Source organism: Mixophyes fleayi, chromosome 4 (assembly GCF_038048845.1).
Source record: "Mixophyes fleayi isolate aMixFle1 chromosome 4, aMixFle1.hap1, whole genome shotgun sequence".
NCBI classification, from domain to species: domain Eukaryota; kingdom Metazoa; phylum Chordata; class Amphibia; order Anura; family Limnodynastidae; genus Mixophyes; species Mixophyes fleayi.
Genome location: NC_134405.1, coordinates 286712561 through 286733568, shown reverse-complemented (window position 1 = coordinate 286733568; position 21008 = coordinate 286712561). Strand labels below are relative to the sequence as shown.

The following is a 21008-nucleotide window of genomic DNA, read 5'->3' as shown; positions in this document are numbered from 1 at the left end:
TGTCCTGGACTTCCATGGTCATAACTTTGGCCACCCATAATGCCTTTAAACTAATGGCTCCCCACAGTGGTCCAAACTATGCACAACAGCTGGTGCAATCATTACACACTTGCCACCCAGTCAAGAATCTCAGTGACCAGATATAAAAGTAAACTCACATCAGCTTCAAAATATAATGTACTGCCCAATTCAACATTTCAGATCAATAGGTTTATTACCACATGCCTATACCAGAGCTACAATTCTATTGGCTATGTGCCTGCCTTGAAATCTCTAAGAATTACAATTGATTTTCTCTGCAAGGATGTGTAAGACATTTATTTTCATCTGTGTTCATTTTTTTTCATAGGGAAACAGCCCGATCTACTAGAACAAATTCTGTGTTTTTTATTACAATTATGATTATGCTGTCACACTCCACTGGCAAAGTGCAGTTTATTTCTTGCAGGCTCATATTATCAACATTATATTTTGTTTGTGACAATGGCTAGTAAAGCAGGGTACGTGTCTATAAAAGCATACAGTGTGTATTTTGAAAAGCTATGAGCATACAAAATTTACCACAGCAGTAATATCTGTCGCTTCAAATTTAATGCCATAGGAACGCAGAGGGGTTGGGCTGGCTTTTGAGGAGCTTGTCCCATTACTGTAAGTTGGCACCAGAACATTAAACCTTTGTATGCAAAGGATGAATGCTGCCCAGCTCATGCATAGAAAAAGAAATGCATATTCAGTAAATAAAATGTAACTTTCTCACGATGGAATTATTAATGCAATGCAAATTACATCAACAATAAAAAAGCAAGAAGAAAGTATGAACTATAAAAGGATTAAGACTTTGTTTTTATTTTTCTCCAAGCCAACATTTCCGTTGTGCGTACCGTTTCAAAATTTGATTACTAAATGATATATCAGTGTGTTACTGAAATGAGAAATAATGATAAAATAAAGTACAATCCATTTAAGATCTAGCATCCGCTAACTACTGTATGCAGAATCTGTTCTTTGTTGAACCTGCATATAAAGTCACTCTGCCACATGTTTGGCACCATGGCCTCTCTGTAACCTTTTCACGTGTCCACGTGAGGCCTTGCCAATTTAATTTTACTACAGAGTTCAGAACGTATTTTTATCTTGCACATGCTCAATACAACACATAACGTGTCATTAAAACTAGATAGTTGTAGCAAGCAATCAAAATCAACAACCTATTTCAGTTCAAATTTCAAATTATGGATCATTTATTTTGGATCATTTTGTGGCTGTTTAGACTGGCGTTTGTTTATCTATAAGACCTTTAGATAACAAATTACCCGATCAAACAAATGTGTATTATAACAGTGTTTCCTATATTTCATAGAAATACAGTGCATTTGAATATTTTATAAGAGGTGAATGGCAAAGCAGTGGCTGTTGGTGATACATGCATGCTGTTATGAGAACATTTGTTTCAAACACAGACACATGCATTGTAACAAAACCTGCAACTGGTATATTATTCACAGATCCTTATATAATACTGGTACCTGCATTAAATAACTCAGAAATACTGTGAACCTGTTAACACATTTAGGGATGTGAGCAAAGGTTGCCAGCATTACATGTGCTGCTCAAATGCGTTTGCTTTGCCCAGCAGTCAGATATGCCATTTTAAAGGCTCATTCAGAGAATCTGAAGAGAAATGCTCAATTGTGGCTTAATTAGCAGTAACCCCACTTTGTGGGAGGCGAGAAGATTCACTTTCACCGGTTGTAACACTTTCAGCAGCATAGAGGGACAGAAAGAAACAATGAGACAGGTTTCTCTCTTTCTCTCTCTCGTAGCACTGCAGCATGAAAGGATGTGAACACACATACAGACAAGAGAAGAAATCACAAAGTCAACTCACAGAATTTCCAAGTCACGGAGCGCTCGAAAGACTCCATCTTCAATGCAGCTTATCTGGTTGTTGTCCAGTTGCCTGTAGAAAGGAAGAAAAAGTCAAACGTCTGGCTGGGTAACAAAGCTGCCTTAGAGAACCAGGGTCCAGGCTTTCTTGTCACTAAGGTGTCCCTCCACCCCCTTTGCAGTCTATGCTCGTCACCCAGGAGGAGGCTCGCTTGTAGAGTGCTGCTCTCTCTGTTGATACGGACTGTCTGAGAGAACTGCACACACTATAACACACTGAAGTCTCTCAGGTCTCAGTAAATATTAATTGCACTTTTTTAAGGCAGAAGGGAGTAATTTCATTACATTATGGCATCCAATCCATTACAGGCTTTTACCATCATGTCACTGAAACAATTTCATTAAGCTAAAGGCCCGTAAATCATGTGAGGTCACTTTCCTGCCCTCGGCGACCTCCCAGAATCCTACCCCCCCCCTCCCCCCAAACCACCCTTTTACTGGAAGTTGCAGTTCTCTGTCCTGACACAGTAGTAAATTTCAGGCTTTATCTGCACAAGAGCTGCACTGGTGTCTGGGGAATATACCAATACCAAATTAGACTCCACTAATCTAATTTTATAGTCCTTTATTATTCTAAGTACCAAATGTCTGTGGTGGTCAGAGCCTCTGTGAATTGTTGTTTGTCCCATCTGGGGAGCCAGTTCTTTTGAATCATCATTGAATGAAATATTTGGTAGTACATGTGGTTTAACTGGCATTGGCTGCTGTCGTACTTTACAAAATAAAATAAAAAAACACACATGAAAATCTAAAAGCTTAAGTCATTCCATATGCTTGATTTACATATTAGATTTTATTTTTCTTCTAAATGCCTATTTGCAGTGGTGCACTTTCACTAATAAAAAAAGAAAATCAATTAATGTATTATTATATGATTGATTAAGTGTATTGTTATACAACTTTGAATGATAGATTTACTATATTAACTAGATTTACAAATTAGTAGCAAAATGGAAGCTTTTGATTTAACAAATGGTACAAATGAGCCTTTTACAGTACACAATCCATTCTAAGTACAATTTATATGTAGTAGATACACTTGATTAGCTTGGCATTATTCCATACTCGTTCTATCAATTAATTAGCTTTATGCTGAAGCCGCAGATCAGTTTATATATTACGCTGGTCACACACTCAGAGCATCTCTGGCATGGTCAACATTTAATACAATGCCTGCAAAAAATCAAATGAAAATCTGTCTGTAAATCAGTTCAGCAGATGACTTGTATCAGTTTATGCGCGATCTAGCAAAAAACTCTTGTTTCCCCATTTGAGCATCAAATGGGAAGATCTGTCCAATTTGGTCACTCACCAGTGTGACCAAATTGGAAATAGACCCTGTGATCTTGTGTGTAGCCAGCATTCATAAGCTCGTAGGCAGCTAACCATATGATTAGGCTTATATTACTGTGCAACTGGAGCACAAATTGACCTTTATTTTACATACCCTTTTTTGTAATAGGAGTTTTTTTAGTGTGTGTGTAAACTTTCTCAAACAAATATATAGTGTACTCAGAATTCAGAGCGCAAAGTGCATTTGTCTATGAATATGCACAACGCTATTTACTCCGTCTCGTAAAGATCACGTAATTGTCATATATAACTATAAACCATTGCAAAACAGGAGTTTTATTTTGCTAGTGAAAAGTCCACTTTAAGGACGGTTATCCTCTGGAGTTGAAAAAACAACGTCCACTCAGTGACAACGCAGAAAACACGCAATCGCATTGGGAACAGATACAGACCAGATGCTTATACGCCTGTCCAAACTGTATTGTGTGCGTGTAGTCAAGGACAGGTGCAAATAGTGAATGAGGAGTATGACTGTCACCAGCAGTAGTGAACCGCTTGTGATTGGCTGTTTGCAAATGACCCTCTGAGGCTGATAGGTGCATTCTTTGTTGCACGTGCATATATTATTCTTTTGTGTGCGTGTTTAAGCTAACTCTTTTGCAGATGTTTTATGTACATGAGACAGGGAGCTGTTTCTTCTGTAATAGAGAGGTTTTTAAAATGCAGACTGGTGTAGACTTGCACATATTTTTCGATAGTTGCAGATATGCCTATGCCTGCAATTGCGACTTTGTTAATAAATGTAATTAGCGCCTGTGATTTGGGGCCAAATCTGCATCAGCTTCTTGGTGTGTAGTGTGTAGCTAGCGCTACACCTGCAGCCATGCTGGGGGACGTTCAATGAAGGACCCCCTTGCTTTAAGTGAACACAATTCAATGAATCATGCAGGATGCAAAAGACATGATCATACCATTTCCTCTCCCAATCACAAGTGCAAGCAGAATTGGATAAGGCGCTCTATAAAGCAATAGTTTTCCTCCCTATACCAATTTGTATACTTCTAATTGAATTAAAAATGTTAGTAAATACATGATTTTTTAACATCAGAAAGTAACTAAATGACACAGCATTCACTTATAATTGGTTTAAAAAGTAAAATATATTCATAATAAGGGTTATTTATAATGCTACAAACTGTGGACCCACAATGCAATTTTGTGGGGTCATGTATCTATATTTGGTGATTGCATGACTGTGGTAATTTATAAGGGAAGTGTGTTAAAAAAGTGACAAGATGTTTGCAACGACAAGGGGCTCAAGCTATATTTCCTTCTGATGGGCAGAATTTGGTTCAGAAATGTTCCTTTTTTGGTACAATACTAGGCACAAGGGGCACCTATAAATTGAAAACAAAAAGTCACTAGGATTCAAACACATGGGAGCACTATATCTTAGGCCCGACTGGTATAAGGTAGGGATGTGCACCGGCGACTTTTGAGGTCTCGTGTTTTGTGTTTTGGATCCGGATTTTCGTTATTTTTGAGGTTCGGATTTGTCTCGCAAAACACTTGACGAAAGGTCTCGGTTCGGATTTAAGGTATTGGATTCGGATTTTTTTTGAAAAAAACATAAAAAGTTTAAAAATCAAGTTTTTGGGCTTATTTTCACTCCTAGGCTATTATTAACCTCAATAACATTCAATAACAAGCATTTCCACTAATTTACAGTGTATTCTGAACACCTCACAATATAGTTATTAGTCCAAAACGTTGCAACAAGGTATCTTTCTGGACTGCGTAGAGGAGTGGGTCACCACAATATATATTAAAAACCCTGAACTTTTATGATTCGCACCAATAATTGTACCTGGACTGCGTGGAGGAGTGGGTCACCACAATATATATAATAAGAAAACCATCAACTTGTTTGATTCGCACCAATAAATGTACCTGGACTGCGTAGAGGAGTGGGTCACCACAATATATTAAAAACCCTGAACTTTTATGAATCGCACCAATAAATGTACCTGGACTGCGTAGAGGAGTGGGTCACCACAAGATATATTAAAAACCCTGAACTTTTATGATTCGCACCAATAAATGTACCTGGACTGCCTAGAGGAGTGGGTCATCACAATATATTAAAAACCCTGAACTTTTATGAATCGCACCAATAAATGTACCTGGACTGCGTAGAGGAGTGGGTCACCACAATATATATAATAAGAAAACCATCAACTTGTTTGATTCGCACCAATAAATGTACCTGGACTGCGTAGAGGAGTGGGTCACCACAATATATTAAAAACCCTGAACTTTTATGAATCGCACCAATAAATGTACCTGGACTGCGTAGAGGAGTGGGTCACCACAATATATTAAAAACCCTGAACTTTTATGAATCGCACCAATAAATGTACCTGGACTGCGTAGAGGAGTGGGTCACCACAATATATTAAAAACCCTGAACTTTTATGAATCGCACCAATAAATGTACCTGGACTGCGTAGAGGAGTGGGTCACCACAAGATATATTAAAAACCCTGAACTTTTATGAATCGCACCAATAAATGTACCTGGACTGCCTAGAGGAGTGGGCACTGGGCACCACAATAAAATATATAAAAAACCTTCAACAGGTCTGCATTACACTACACATACGGCTGCTCCTCCATCCTCTCCATCATATACATGTTGGAGTTTTAGCGTGTGACAACCTCTTGTTTTTGATAATGTCAGTGCATTTTGAATATTTTTCAATTTGCCCCACACCACTGAATGTACTTTATCTATGATACGCATCTATCTATCTTGACTGCGTAGTGTGGTGGCCCCGGTACACAATTTGGTACCGAGGCCACAATATAATTAAAAAACCCTCCACGTGTCAGAATTCCACCAAACAAGTATCTGGACTGCGTAGTGGGGTGGCCCCGGTACCCAATTTGATACCGGGGCCACAATAAAATAAATACACCCTCCACGTGTCAGAATTCCACCAAACAAGTATCTGGACTGCGTAGTGGGGTGGCCCCGGTACCCAACTTGATACCGGGGCCACAATACCTCCTCCAAACATGCTCCAGACAATTCGTCATTGACAGACCCCAGACAGACAGGGTCGTAGTGTTATTGTTTGACTTTGTAAACCCAAAAAAATGTCCCTGTTGCACTTGCACATAGTCGTGCAATGAAGACTGACTTTTTCATTTAAAGGCACGATCTTTCAAGTGTAGTGTTTGTAAGTCTAAGTCATATTATACTTTTGGTAAAATTGTTTTTTTTTGTTCCTCTTTATGGTAATTAATTAGTAATAGAATTAAAGTAGGAAATAGAATTAAATAGAATTAAAGTAGGAAATAGAGTGGTATAGAGTTGTAGTGTGGTATAGATAGAGTGGTCCACACAATATAATAATAAAACCCTCAACTGGTCTGAATTCCACCAAACAAGTATCTTGACTGCGTAGTGTGGTGGCCCCGGTACACAATTTGGTACCGAGGCCACAATATAATTTAAAAACCCTCCACGTGTCGGAATTCCACCAAACAAGTATCTGGACTGCATAGTGGGGTGGCCCCGGTACCCAATTTGATACCGGGGCCACAATACCTCCTCCAAACATGCTCCAGACAATTCGTCATTGACAGACCCCAGACAGACAGGGTCGTAGTGTTATTGTTTGACTTTGTAAACCCAAAAAAATGTCCCTGTTGCACTTGCACATAGTCGTGCAATGAAGACTGACTTTTTCATTTAAAGGCACGATCTTGAAAGTGTCAGAAAGAGAGAGAAGACACAGGAGAGGAGAGTTGTAGCTGGGGACCTGGGGTGGAAGCTCCCAGGCTCCCCCAGCATTGCCTGGAAGTCTGAGCGTGGTGACTGAGCCAGGGCAAGGAATGTGTGCCCTGGATGAGGGGGAGAACTCCATGCCACTATAGTGAACCCAAGAGAGAGGGGGACACTGCACATGGAAGAGGCCCTGGAGTGAGGGCTGCTACAAGAGGCATGGTAGCTGTAGTGTCAGATCCTGAGGCTGAGAGTACACAGAGTGACGTGTCAGAGCACAGGAGACATTATCCCCGCAGAGGAGGGATGAGCTGCAGTTGAGAGGTCTGTTGTTGAAATAGGACATGCACACTTTAACAAACCAATCATTTCAGCGACAGGGCCTACCAAACAACTTTGACTGAAATGATTGGTTTGTTTGGGCCCCCACACCAAAATAACAATTCATCTCTCCCTGTACAAACTAAACAGGCTCTACTGAGGAAAGATGTCGTCCTCATCCTCAACCTCTGATTCCTCTCCCCCTACAGTGTGTACTTCCTCCTCCTCACACATTATCAATTCGTCCCCGCTGGACTCCACAACCACAGGTCCCTCTGTACTATCTGGAGGGCAGTGCTGTACTTCATTGAGGAATTGATTATTCATTTTTATAAACATCATTTTTTCAACGTTGTGAGGAAGCAACCTCCTTCGCCGCTCACTGACTAGGTTCCCTGCTGCACTAAAAACTCTTTCCGAGTACACACTGGAGGGGGGACAACTCAGGTAAAATAGAGCCAGTTTGTACAGGGGCTTCCAAACTGCCTTTTGGAGTTCTACCACGTCACTACCTCTAGTTAATTTAGATTGCAAGGCTTGTAAATACTTTGAAGATAAAAAAAGCAGGCTGCACAGACTGTGGAGCTAGAAAGTGAAATTAAATGGACCACGTTACTTTGGTGGCTATCTATGCCCCCCCCCCTCCCCGCCCTACACTTGTAGTTGAATATAAAAAAAGCAGCCTGCATAGACTGTAGAACTAGAAATTCAAATATACAAAAAAATGGACAAAGGCAGTTTGCTATCTATCTGCATCAGATCCCCTCTCCACTAGGAGTAAAATAGAAAACTATTCAGCCGTTATATAATCTAGAATATAAATAGAAATTGAGAAAGGCAATTTGGTATCTGTCTGCATCATAATCATCAACATCCTCCTCAGCGCCAGCTACATCAATATCCTCCTCCCGGTGTACAACATTCACACCTTCATTAGCCAAATCTGTAACTGGACTGTGGGTGATCCTTCCAGCATATGCAGAGGGCGTGCTGCAAATGCTGGATGGAGCCACCTCTTCCCGTACAGTGATGGGAAGGTCAGGCTTGACAACCACCAACATCCTTGGACTCACCTTGTGGATTTGTGATAATTTCTCTTTAGAAGGCAGAGTTGTTTGCTGTTTTGTTGCTGACAGCATAACTCTCTTAAATTTTTTGTAGGGGGGGGGAGGAGGAGGAGGGCTAAGATCCGTGGGTGAAGCTGAACCACTAGTCATGAACACGGGCCAGGGCCTAAGCCGTTCCTTGCCACTCCGTGTCGTAAATGGCATATTGGCAACTTTACGTTTCTCCTCAGATGATTTTAAGTTTCTCTTTTTGCTACTTTTTCTTAACTTGGGCTTTTTGGATTTTGCATGCCCGGTACTACGAGATTGGGCATCGGGCTTGGAAGACGACGTTGATGGCATTTCATCGTCTATGTCATGACTAGTGGCAGCAGCTTCAGCATTAGGAGGAAGTGGGTCTTGATCTTTCCCTACTTTATCCTCCAAATTTTTGGTCTCCATTATATGTAGCACAAGATACTGCAGAATGTGTGAACTTGGTAATATTGCAGTACCAATGGACTTATACTGCTGGATTGGTTTTGCAAATTTGGTTATAATTATTATATTTTTTTTTTTTTTTTTATTTTTTTTTTTTTTTTACTTTTTTTTTATTTTTAAAAAACTTGGGAATAGTGGGGAAATAACTATGCCCTTAGAAGCACAGAGCACAGGACACAGCACCACTGGACTGAACAGGACACGGCACAGGACCCAGCAGCACTACGGAACTCAGCAGGACAGAGCACAGGACACAGCACCACTGGACTGATACTGCAGAATGTGTGAACTTGGTAATATTGCAGTACCAATGGACTTATAATGCTGGATTGGTTTTGCAAATTTGGTTATAATTATTATATATTTTTTTTTTTTTAAATTTTTTATTATTTTTTACTTTTTTTTTATTTTTTAAAAACTTGGGAATAATGGGGAAATAACTATGCCCTTAGAAGCACAGAGCACAGGACACAGCACCACTGGACTGAACAGGACACGGCACAGGACCCAGCAGCACTACGGAACTCAGCAGGACAGAGCACAGGACACAGCACCACTGGACTGATACTGCAGAATGTGTAAACTTTGTAATATTGCAGTACCACTGGACTTTTACTGCTGAATGTGTGAACTTGGTAATATTGCAGTACCAATGGGCTTATACTGCAGGATTGGTTGTGAAAATTTTGTGGTAATTAAAAAATATTAAAGTAGTTTTTGGTATTTTTTTAAAAAACTTTTTTTTATTTTTTTAAACACAGGGGAATATTGGGGAAATAACTATGCCCTTAGAAGCACAGAGCACAGGACACAGCACCACTGGACTGAACAGGACACAGCACAGGACCCAGCAGCACCACTGACCTCAGAAGGACAGAGCACAGCACACAGCACCACTGGACTGATACTGCAGAACACAGCACAGCACAGCACAGCACAGCACAGCACAGCACTAAACAGCACAGCACAGCACAGCACTAAACAGCACAGAACTAAACAGCACAGAACTAAACAGCACAGAACTAAACAGCACAGAGGACCACCTAACACACCCTCCCTCTACCCTGATCAATGCCCGAGTGAAGATGGCGGCGACTAGCGGGGAATTTATAGGATCCGAGTATCGCGAGAACCGACAACGGGATTATGAGTCAGAGCCTCAGTTTCACTTTTGAATTTGGCGCCAATACCCGGATCTGTCTCGGATCCGACTCGGATCCGCAACGTTCGGGTGGGCTCGGATTTCAGAAATCCGAGCGCGCTCATCCCTAGTATAAGGTCTTCATAAAAGCCAGTAGCAACAGAGATAAATGCACACTAAAAAGTAAATATTTCATGCCACATATACCATGTTCTAGTGATTTGCAGAATCTTATTATATCTGTAACTTTAGGAAAGACCATCCAAAATTAATTTTCAAAGGTAACTGCATTTCTCTTCAAATTAAATATAGCCATACAAATGCTGTACACAAAACAAAATCTAATGTAGTGACATAACCAAATTACAAAAATGATTAACGTCTCTTTAATTCATTCAATTGTAGATCCACTGGTAGTGACATGTAAATTGCAGTAAAAAAACAACTAAACTGAAACCATAAATTGAAAAAGATGCCATATTAATCCATAAGGAGGGCTGTGGAGAGGAATCGAATGGTCTGCACAGCCACCTTCCCCCTACCTATAATTCAACTCAGGTGGGGCCACAGACAAGCAAAATGGGGCAGGAGTTCATATATGCCTACCATAGTGCACCACTGCCAGGCCACCAATGTAAGCCTGAGTACTTTGTACTTGACCACCTCCCTTTCAGCGCCCCTGTTTATCAATAGGGCTCCTATAATTTTAAACTTAAAAACAAGGACACTCATGAGACCTGAAGGCTTCCCAAACTCCATTCAATACTTCCTTTAAGATTCAAAATTGGGTACCCAAAATAAGGTCAGGAAAGCAACCACACAAATCCCAAAATGTCCTACCCAGGGGTAGGCAACCTGCGGCTCTCCAGGTGTTGTGAAGCTACAAGTCCCAGCATGCTTTGCCAGTAGATAACCAGTAGATAGGTGGCAAGGCATGCTGGGATTTGTAGTTTCACAACACCTGGAGTGCCGCAGGTTGCCTAGCCCTGTCCTACACAAACAGTTGCTGTTTCAAGGAAGGATTTCTGGCATAACGAATGATGAGACAGCCGAAAATTATATTAATACTGGCACCATCACCAGCACCAATAAATGTAAGAATATGGTGAACAACTTCCTTCTTATCCTGTGAATTTGGGTGCTTCATAGGTCTAATTTACAAGAAAATAAGCATTTTAAGTTAAAGACCCTGGGTGGAAAAATGGGGACTGCCATGGTGCAACCCAAAGTGCAGTTGTCATTCTTAGGGGCATATTCAATTCCGATCCCGATTCGCGGGATCGCGCCGGAACGGGCGCAAACCTAATCCGCGGTACCGCAATTACTTGGATTTTCGTTCGCAGCCCATAGGCTGCGTACGAAAATCCGCGTTATTGCGGTACCGTATTACCGGCAGTACTGCGCATTTTCCGCGGTAACGCGCGTTACCGCGGATCGGATCGGAATTGAATATGCCCCTTAATGTGTTGTGAAGTCAGCGATCTACAGTCCAGTGATGACATTGTGTATTATTGCTCAGTTATGTATTTATAGTAACATTTTTTTCAACTATTGTTTTAAGATCTAATTGTATTTTCTATAAGACGTCACTTGCTTATTTCGACTATTCATCTTTAATATAATTCATAATGACCTCTAACCCTCTTAAGAGATGGATCCTTTTGTCCTTTTCATTGTAACCTGACCTATGACTTGACATCAGCTGCATCACCAGTTTTTTTTCTATGTAATTCCCCTAAAGCCAGCTACTTAGCAAATGATGCACCTGATCTAGAATCGGCAAAAATATGATAATATCTAGCTTATAGAGGTAATAAAAAGGTAAATAAAAACAACACAATAACACAGATATAAATAGCTAATAAGAGTCACAATCCTCAGTTCACAGGCACATAAAGGGGGGAGACACTAACACTGGTGGATGGTCTGGTAAGGGCTTGTAAAAGGAAGTTAAGCCTGCTGAAAACAACCATAGAATCCTGTAGCATATATTAGACTATGGTGCTAGCATGAGACTATGTGGCAGCAATATGGGACTATATGCCATTACATATAAAGCGCTGTTATGGTGGCTAACTAGGTCCTAAGCAGCGCATGGTGAGAAAACCTTTCAAGTCAGTAGGGCTGCATGACTTGGACATTTATGGTGGTGTAGTTTATTACTAAAGTGCCAATTAACTACTGTAAAGCAGTGCACCATAGTAAGCAGACCAATTTTCAATGACAGTTGATAGAATCTGAACTATAAATGAAAAAACAATGAATATTATTTTTAAAGGGTTTGATCATCTACATAAAAAGTTTCATCTGTCTCTAAATGAACACAAAAACACTCCTGAATGACCTATTTGACTATGCAGTCTAGTATAATGTGTTACAATTATAGTAACTTTAGTAAACTGCATTTGTATTTGTTTACTGACATGTGAATTTTTGATCCATCTTCTTCCAGGGCTGACATTTTCTGTAGATAAACTATATGGTCATTGCTGCCTGTGTTGTTCCAAAATGTTTTAACTGACCAAATCCAATATGTGTATGGATTATATAGGGCAACAGTAAATTTGTTTGGATGTGAAATAGAGATGTTCACTTACCCCCGTGTTTTTTGGTTTTGGATCTGTATTTTTCAGAATAATTGTTAAAATATGCTAAACTCACATAATTTTGATCTTTTATTGTTCCTAAATTATTATTAAAATCAATAACACTAATTTCCAGTAAATTTTGAACACCTCACAGGTCACAATATATTATTTTCATACACTTTCGGACAAAGACTGCAGCGAGCTGGCTGGATCCTAAGTGACAGAGCAATGACACAAACGCCAGTTCATAGCACATCTAGGAAACATTATCACACAGAAGTGGCAAAAAAGATAAGTGGTGCAAGATGGATTTGTCCTTGGGACCTCCCACCCACCCATATGTTAAAAAGCTTTAACCAACTCACACAGAAACATTAGGGGTAGCATGTACAGTTTAACAAAGCAAGCACAAGGAGTGCCACTTGGATTGTTTGTGCCCCCACAAAACAAGCTAAGAATGGGCTTAAGGCAGTTAAGCTAACAGTGCTGTCAATGACCTGTAAGACTACAGCAGGAGGCTGGTTAGAGCAATGGCACAAACACACATCAGTTTATATCACATTTAGGAAACATTGCCAGTGCCACACAATTTCAGGAAAGAAAAGTGGTGCAAGATGGAACTGTCCTTGGGCCCTCCCAACCACCCTTATGTTGGATCTTAAAAAGGACATGCACTGTTTAACAAACCAAGCACTTCAGCGACAAGAAGTGCCACTTTTGTGGCTGAACTGCTTGGCTTGTTTAGGCCCCCCACAAAACAAGCTAACAATGGGCTTAAGGCAGCTAAGCTAACAGTGCTGTCAATGATCTCAAGATGTTGTTGTCATCATCTTCAGCCTCATCCTCAACCTCATCAGTATGTACATCATCATCACACAATATTAATTCATCCCCGCAGGAATCCACCATTACAGAAGTCTCTGTAACATAAATGTAAAAAACAAAAATGTAAAAAAAAGCTTTTACTTTTTTAAAGAAAAAATAACACATTTTTAATAAATGTGAAACTTTACTGTGGAAAAACATAAAATTTCCAACATGCCATTATACCCAAAATATTAATAAGCATTCCAACATCAGCTAGCTTCCTTTTTCAAACAGGTTGTCAGCGGTATACCTCTTAGTGAAGCGGGGGGTACACAGAGTAGACTGCCTCTGAAAAATCTGGCGTGGGTACATGCTGCTACTGTTCTTGCTGCTGAAAGCGATTCACCAACCCAGTGAGCTGTCACAGCCATATAATCTTTAGTTTGCCCAGTTACGCTTGCCCACATATCTGTGGTTAAGTGTACACTGGGTAGAATGGCATATTGTAGCCCAATAATTACATTTGATAAAACCTTCTGGTAGAGGCGAGGAATTTATTTTCTAGTAAAATGGTGTCGTGATGGAATTTGGTAACGGGGACATAGGATCTCAATTAACTGTCTGAAACAAGCTGCATTAATTGTGGATATTGGACGCAGGTCTTATACTAGCATAGTACTGTGTGAGGATGATGTACACACTGATAAGGGTCAGGATGAGGATGAAGATGATGACAGTGTAGATTGCAGGTGCTGGGATCTAGCTCAGAGAAGGAAGCTAGCTGATGCTGGTATGCTTGTTAATATTTTGGGTAGAATGGCATGTTGGCAATTTTATGTTTTTCTACAGTAAACGTTCACCTTTATTAGAGAGGTGTTTTTTTTTCTTTAAAAATGTAAAAGCTTTTGTTTTACATTTTTGTTTCCTGTCTTAAAACCACTATGCACTTGAACATAGGCTTTAGCAGATGACGTAAAATAATTAGTATCGTCATGACTGGTGCCAGCAGCTGCTTGGTGCTCCTGGTCTTCTGTGGACTGATTTGAATCCATATCGATGGCAAAAAAGCAATGTGACTGGAGATTGGAGAATGACAAGAACAATGTGACTGGAGAGTGACAAGAACACTACCACCCCTCCTGTTTCTGCATGAGCAATGGTACAGAGCATTGTCACTGGATAGGAAACTGATAAGAACACTGCCTTCCCTACTGTTTCAGTGTGAGCTATGGCACAGTACAATGTCACTGGAGACTGCCAAGAATGCTGTCACCCCTCCTTTTTATGTTTTAGCTATGATGCTGGCCAACTACACTGGAGACTGCCAAGAACACTGCCACACCTTCTGTGTCTGTCTGTGAAATGGCGCCGGATCACTGTGGAGGGCAGTACTTATAGAATTCAAAATTCGTTTTCAGTTCTGAGGGCGAGCGAAAACACAGAGCCGAGCATCTGCAATGTTTGGGTGGGCTCTGTTTTTGGAAAACCGAGCGCGAGCATCTCTAATGTGAATGAGCAAACCCCATAGAAAATTTTGCCTACTTAACATCAAATATCTGTGTGTGGCTTTGTGAAACACAATTACATGGACTACATTGAACTACCCTTAATAGATGACCGTGCTGTCTATAATCTAGGTAGACTAATCTTGAGTGTATTTAACAAGTGGTGAGAATCTTTGCTATACAAGGCCTTGTAGAGACCCAGAGTACCTACAACACACAATGATTACAAAGCAATAAAGCAAAGATAAAAACATGAACTTGATATTTTTTTGTAAGACTGATTACAGAACATTTTTTCACGATGACTTTCTGTTAAAATGGATTGGTTATTGTAATTCTGGCTTGAGCGGAAGGTATATTTACAATAAAGGGTCAGTGCTTTCGACTATAGGAGAAAACACACTTTTCCATTAGAAATGGCCTTTTCAGTGTTATTTGACATTCGCTTATGTCTCCATGGCTTTTCTTATTAAATTGTCACAAATAGTCTTTATTGTGACTCCGGAGGATTGTCATGTATGGTTAGGAACTTCTTGACATATCTATGATTGAATTACTTTGTGCGGCATTGTCTAAAAGGCTCCATCCTGGAATTTAATGCGACTGTGACGGGCAATTAACCGCTGAACAATAGGAACAAAAGAATCACAATAGGGGGATTTGTATACCAGTGAAAATTCACTCAACAGAAGTGTTTTTAAAACAGGCTCTGGGAAAAAAAATATCGAAGAAGACACAGATTTGTTAGTGTTGTCACAGAAACGGTCATTATGTGTTTCTTCTCTAACTCTTCACAGCTTTGAACTAGTAATTGAGAATCACTGCAGCATACGTTTTAGAACTCAGAGTGCAAGAAACAAGTTTGTTAAAATGCAATGAAATTATAGATTTGGGGCTGCACATTTGAGAAGAAGCTGTTCAGTTTTGTGATAAATCAGCTGTTGAACTGGGTCTACGCTGTGGCTGTTACATCCTTAACATGGTATTTATGAGTAAACCCCCTCGCCACCACACCCCCAGACCTGTACAGCTATAAAAGTTAAGTGCACTCCTCTGACCCTTCAAAGGTGCCCAGATAGAATTACTAGTCTAATGGACGGATGGTTTATGTAACAAGAGGGCACTTGCACCCAAGGCCCCTCTGCTTTTTATTAAACAACTTACATTTGTTTTTCTTTTTAAGACAAAAGCTTTCCCCTAAGGATAAACCACAATACATAGGCTTAGTACATGCAGATATTTTGCATATATGTATAGTCAATTTAATACATAATGTAAGGGGTGAGCAAAATCATTCAGGGGGTGCCACAATGATACCGCCCTGCAAAACTGTGACTTAAAGCATTCCAATATTCCTAGAACAAGTCCTATTAATTCTGCTTAAGATCTGAGGCCAAGAAGTGTCAGACATCCTGTAATTGAAAGCAACATGCAATGTGCAAGTTTTAAGAATATTTTAATTTCTTGGCCTTTAAACAACTGTGTATATCATAATTAGTTCTCTTTAGGTAACCAGAAAGAGGTATATGTACCAATTATACTAATTTTTAATCAGCGGTTAAACAGTTCAATGATTTACACTGCACTGATACTGACTTCACCCAGTGATGCATATTCAACACAGACATTAAATCATATTCAAATTGCCCTACAAGCAAGCGTAAGGCAGTTTCCATAAGAGCACCTAAATTATTTTATGGAAATCATTCCTACAGCAAATATATTTGGAGATGATGTGGAAAATGTATCCACTTTAAAACGTCCTTCTTTATTTGCTCTTTAACTGCTAATAGTCCCAAGTAAGCTTTTTCTGTTAAATAAAGTTTTTGCGTTTATATTCAATACAAGCCTTCCTTGAGTTAAGGTTGTGCCATAAATGGGTATGAATGAGCTAGTATGTTACAAAGGAAAGCTCTAAAATAGATGTACAAAAAGATCAATGACAAGTAGCTTTAATGAAATAAACTAATTATACTGTATTGTGCTTTTTTTTTTTATTGAAACAGGTAACCATAGCATTCGTCAGTATCGAAGAAAAGGTCACTCAAATTGGAATTACTTTGGATCTGGAAAGATGGACTGGTGTTTAAAATACTGTGAAAAGTTTTGCAGGTATTAATAATGATATATACTAATATCAATTATGGTCTCCCTGGATCTGCATTACATACATTAAGCTTTACATCTAGTGACCAAAATCAATGTACCTTAATTATTCAGGGATTACTGAATATTGTTATTTTGTGTTGTACTGGAAAATTTATGGTAAAACCTTTTTATATCAATTTATCAGGGTGTCAACTTTAATTCCAGCAGCAGAAGCGATTTCAGCAACACAGAATATCTATATTCTTTTTTAAGACCTATATAGCCTAGGGCCTGAGGTGACATTAAATGGTTGCTATAGTTACACAAACAATTGCTTCTTTCAGTGTATTGATGTATTTACGCAAACCTTTATATAGCATATACCATTTACACAGCAATGTACAGTTCATGAAGAAGAAAAGGACTTAGTGAGAATATACACAGCACAGAGTCATCTCAGGTGATACTTGTCTGTCATTCCAAGCAGTCAAGTGATAGACTATAGGAGGAGCAGGGCTTCTGTGTTTAATTTGGTGTGAAAAAGTGGTCTGTGTTTGAGCCACATGCCTCCACAGTGATTTCACAAACTGGCTGTTCGTGGCCCCTTCGCTTCGTAGAATCTATTATTTTTGGATAGACTATGAAACTAAATAGATAAGTTACTCATATTGCAATAAATTGGTCTTTTAAAGTTGGGGGCCAACCATTTGTTCTTCAAGAGATTAAAGTTAATTTATTTTTTATTTATTATTATCTAAAATTATATATTAATTTTCATGTAATTTTATCTATCTATGAGTTACCCTTGTAGTCAGTAACTATGCCAATATATCTATTGGAAAGAACACAAGAGTGTGGCTGCACAACTTTCAATAGAACCCTGTGAAAAGGCTGCAGGACCTGCACATCCATGTACTATATTCCTGGTTATGATGTCACTGATGAACTGCCTCCAGCTTCCTTAACCTAGTGGAGGGCAACAGGTGGCTTGTGGAGCCTTCACCTGCGGCCCCAGCTGGCTGCTCCTGATCTTATTCTCTGCTTTGTAAGAAGCAGAGAAAGAGGCAGAGTGGGAGAAGACAACTTCCATGTCACATGTCCTTCTAGGCACAGTGTAGGAAGTTCACGTGACCAGAGGAGGAGGGAGTGCAGTGTGGTCACGTGACCGGAGGAGGAGGGAGTGCAGTGTGGCCACGTGACCGAAGGAGGAGGGAGTGCAGTGTGGTCACGTGACTGGAGGAGGGAGTGCAGTGTAGTCACGTGACCGGAGGAGGAGGGAGTGCAGTGTAGTCACGTGGCCGGAGGAGGAGGGAGTGCAGTGTGGTCACGTGACCGGAGGAGGAGGGAGTGCAGTGTGGCCACGTGGCCGGAGGAGGAGGGAGTGCAGTGTGCTCTCTCTCCTTCATCTGTGCGGCCCCCTTGGAGGCTGTATATAAGTCAGGTTGCCCACCATCACCTTAAACTCTCAATCCAGCACTGTCCCATTCTATTCTCAGGCTACACTTAACATGCCACTTGTGTCTTTCCCATAGATATTTGGGCATTTACATTCCCTAAAAAGGTAATACCTTGATGTAGAAAGTCTGTGAATTTATCCTAAAAAAACAACAAAACTTGCTTTGCTTGTATCATAAGGGTCTGTGGAGGTATGCCCCCCCCCCCCTTGTGTGACAACTTAGGTCCCCACCTGAAAGCGATATTGAACACCAATGAATTATAATGCTATTCCATTGTGCAGGTTAATAGCCCCATGTGTGTCTTTTCAGCTAACAAAATGCCAGTGACACTAAGTGACACTGATAGATGAGAAGAAGTCTGTCGGCCCACAGGGCAACATGCAATAGCGCGGCATTGTGTATTGTCCTGCTAGTAAAACTCACTTAGCTAAACCGCATACTCTGTGAAAATCTATATCCAATTTTATTGTGTTATGAAACCACAAATATGTGATTGCTGTATTTGGCCGTGTACCATAGAGGTCCTCAGACACAGTAACATGACTATCTGGACAAAAATGTGTCTGTTTTTTTCATACATTGTAAAACTATCTAAAACTTTAAAGGATCTTTGCTCCCTCATTTAAAGACCAAGGTAAAGTCAGCGCTAGTAATCACTGTTAAAATATACTTTGTGCTTAAAGAAGACCATGGCTAATGACTAAATAAACGATGGAATTACATTATTGGATTTCATGGCATACAAATAAGTTATAAAGAAATGATATATGCACTCTATACAATATTGTAATAGAAAGGGAAAGTATGGGACAGCTCCGCACTTTCTGGCCACTTGTGGCACTGCAGGAGCTGTCATTTTTTTCACTCAAGATTATTTTTACTATGGGACATTTCAAAAGCATTAGACGCACCTCTGTCCTAGACTTACAGATACCTAATGAAAAAAAACTAAAAACGCATCACACAATAAATATCCGGTTCCTGGAATTGTGTTGAATTAAACTGTGAGGTTACAGAAAAAGTTGGGAAGAGAGAGAAAGATGGAATATAAACATTTCAGGGAGCAAGCTGTTACTTCACTATACTCTCAGTGCACTTACAAGTAACGGCACGTGTCCTGAAATTCTTGTACTCAATCTTTCTGTCCCTGCAACTTTTTCTGTAATTTTATGCTTTAATTAAACACAATTCCATTCATTGAATATATATTATATGCTGCTTTTTTCTTTTTTCATCAGTATATTATAAATCCAGGGTTAAGTGGGCAGGGAAACTTTCTTACCTAGATACTATTCTCTTAAATTAAGGAATGGATAGGAGACACGAAGGACTACGGCACACTGTTTTTTTTTCTTTTAAATAATCAGCTGTCTACTTACAAACAACACATGGATTCATAATGAAGTACTTATCTGCATTGTGCTGCACTAATGTAACATGTACATATATTGCATTTTTACAGTGCTTTTACTTAAAAAGAATCAAGCATCTCCTGAATTTTGTTACAAACTCAACAATGCTAGTGTCTTTTATTCATCAAAATAGTGTACAATAAAAAAATAAGTTGTTATAATAGTTATTTTTTTTTTCTATTTTATTGCTATGTATATACTTATGTATATACTTATTAAGGTGCATTCGACTAGAGTTAGAACACCTCTCTATCATCAATCATTCTGTCCTGCTTGTCCGGCAGTTTTGAAGTGGGTGAGGTTGAACAAGGTGAAGCCAATCAGAGGCTTGGGATTGGTAACGTGTGCTGATCTTGTGGGAAGCAGTTACCTGTCCACTTGTATTATTATGTTAGGAGGGGGCTGTCTGTGATGGGGGCACTATCATGATGTGAATGGCAATAAGCAGGAATCTAGAGACAGAGTTTGCTAGTGGAAGTAGCAGGGTCACCCACTAGTAATGATGTAAGACTCATGATGTATGTCAAATGCAGCTCTATAGCAAACATAATTTATATCCAATTTCCCATATCTTGATCTCTAATATATAAATCTATACTGCAACAGTAACAGTTATGTTGTAAAGAGACATTTATTTCTAATATTTTGATTTTCCATTTAGTGGCAAGAAAAAAAAACCAGTATAATGAAATTATATTAATTTTATTCTGTCCTGTAATCTAAAAGAGATCCCAAGATTCAAAGGGAAATTAAATCCCAACTCTCTCACTGTCACTGCAACAACTTTACAGAATATGTAATCTTTAAATGTATTAATGAAGATCAAATGTCATGGTTAAATTGCACCAAGAATGTAGTCAGTTTATTTAAAGTCTTTATTGGCCGGCAAATAAGGCTCAGATTATCTTGTTGTACAGTCTTCACCATGGTAGTTTGTGCTAACCCACTAAGTTCAATGCAGAATCTCAATTATTCTGTACAAAAGGTTTGCAATAAATGTAATGAAACAAATGACAAATTCAATAAGCTGAGAAGAGAGTGACCGTCATAAAAATGATGGAAATTCTAGAGTTCATTGTGGCCATGAGGCTATTTAGTAGTTTAATTCAAACC

General features: G+C 39.5%; 1 protein-coding gene across 1 annotated transcript in view; it reads right to left on the bottom strand.

The window, feature by feature from the left end:
- The window catches only part of SLIT3 (slit guidance ligand 3), a 488331-nt gene that overhangs the window by 168253 nt on the left and 299070 nt on the right, over window positions 1-21008 (bottom strand). Inside the window, exon 6 of the mRNA XM_075209818.1 lies at window positions 1889-1960. Coding sequence (XP_075065919.1) covers window positions 1889-1960 — 72 coding nt within the window. The remainder of the gene's footprint in view (window positions 1-1888; window positions 1961-21008) is intronic.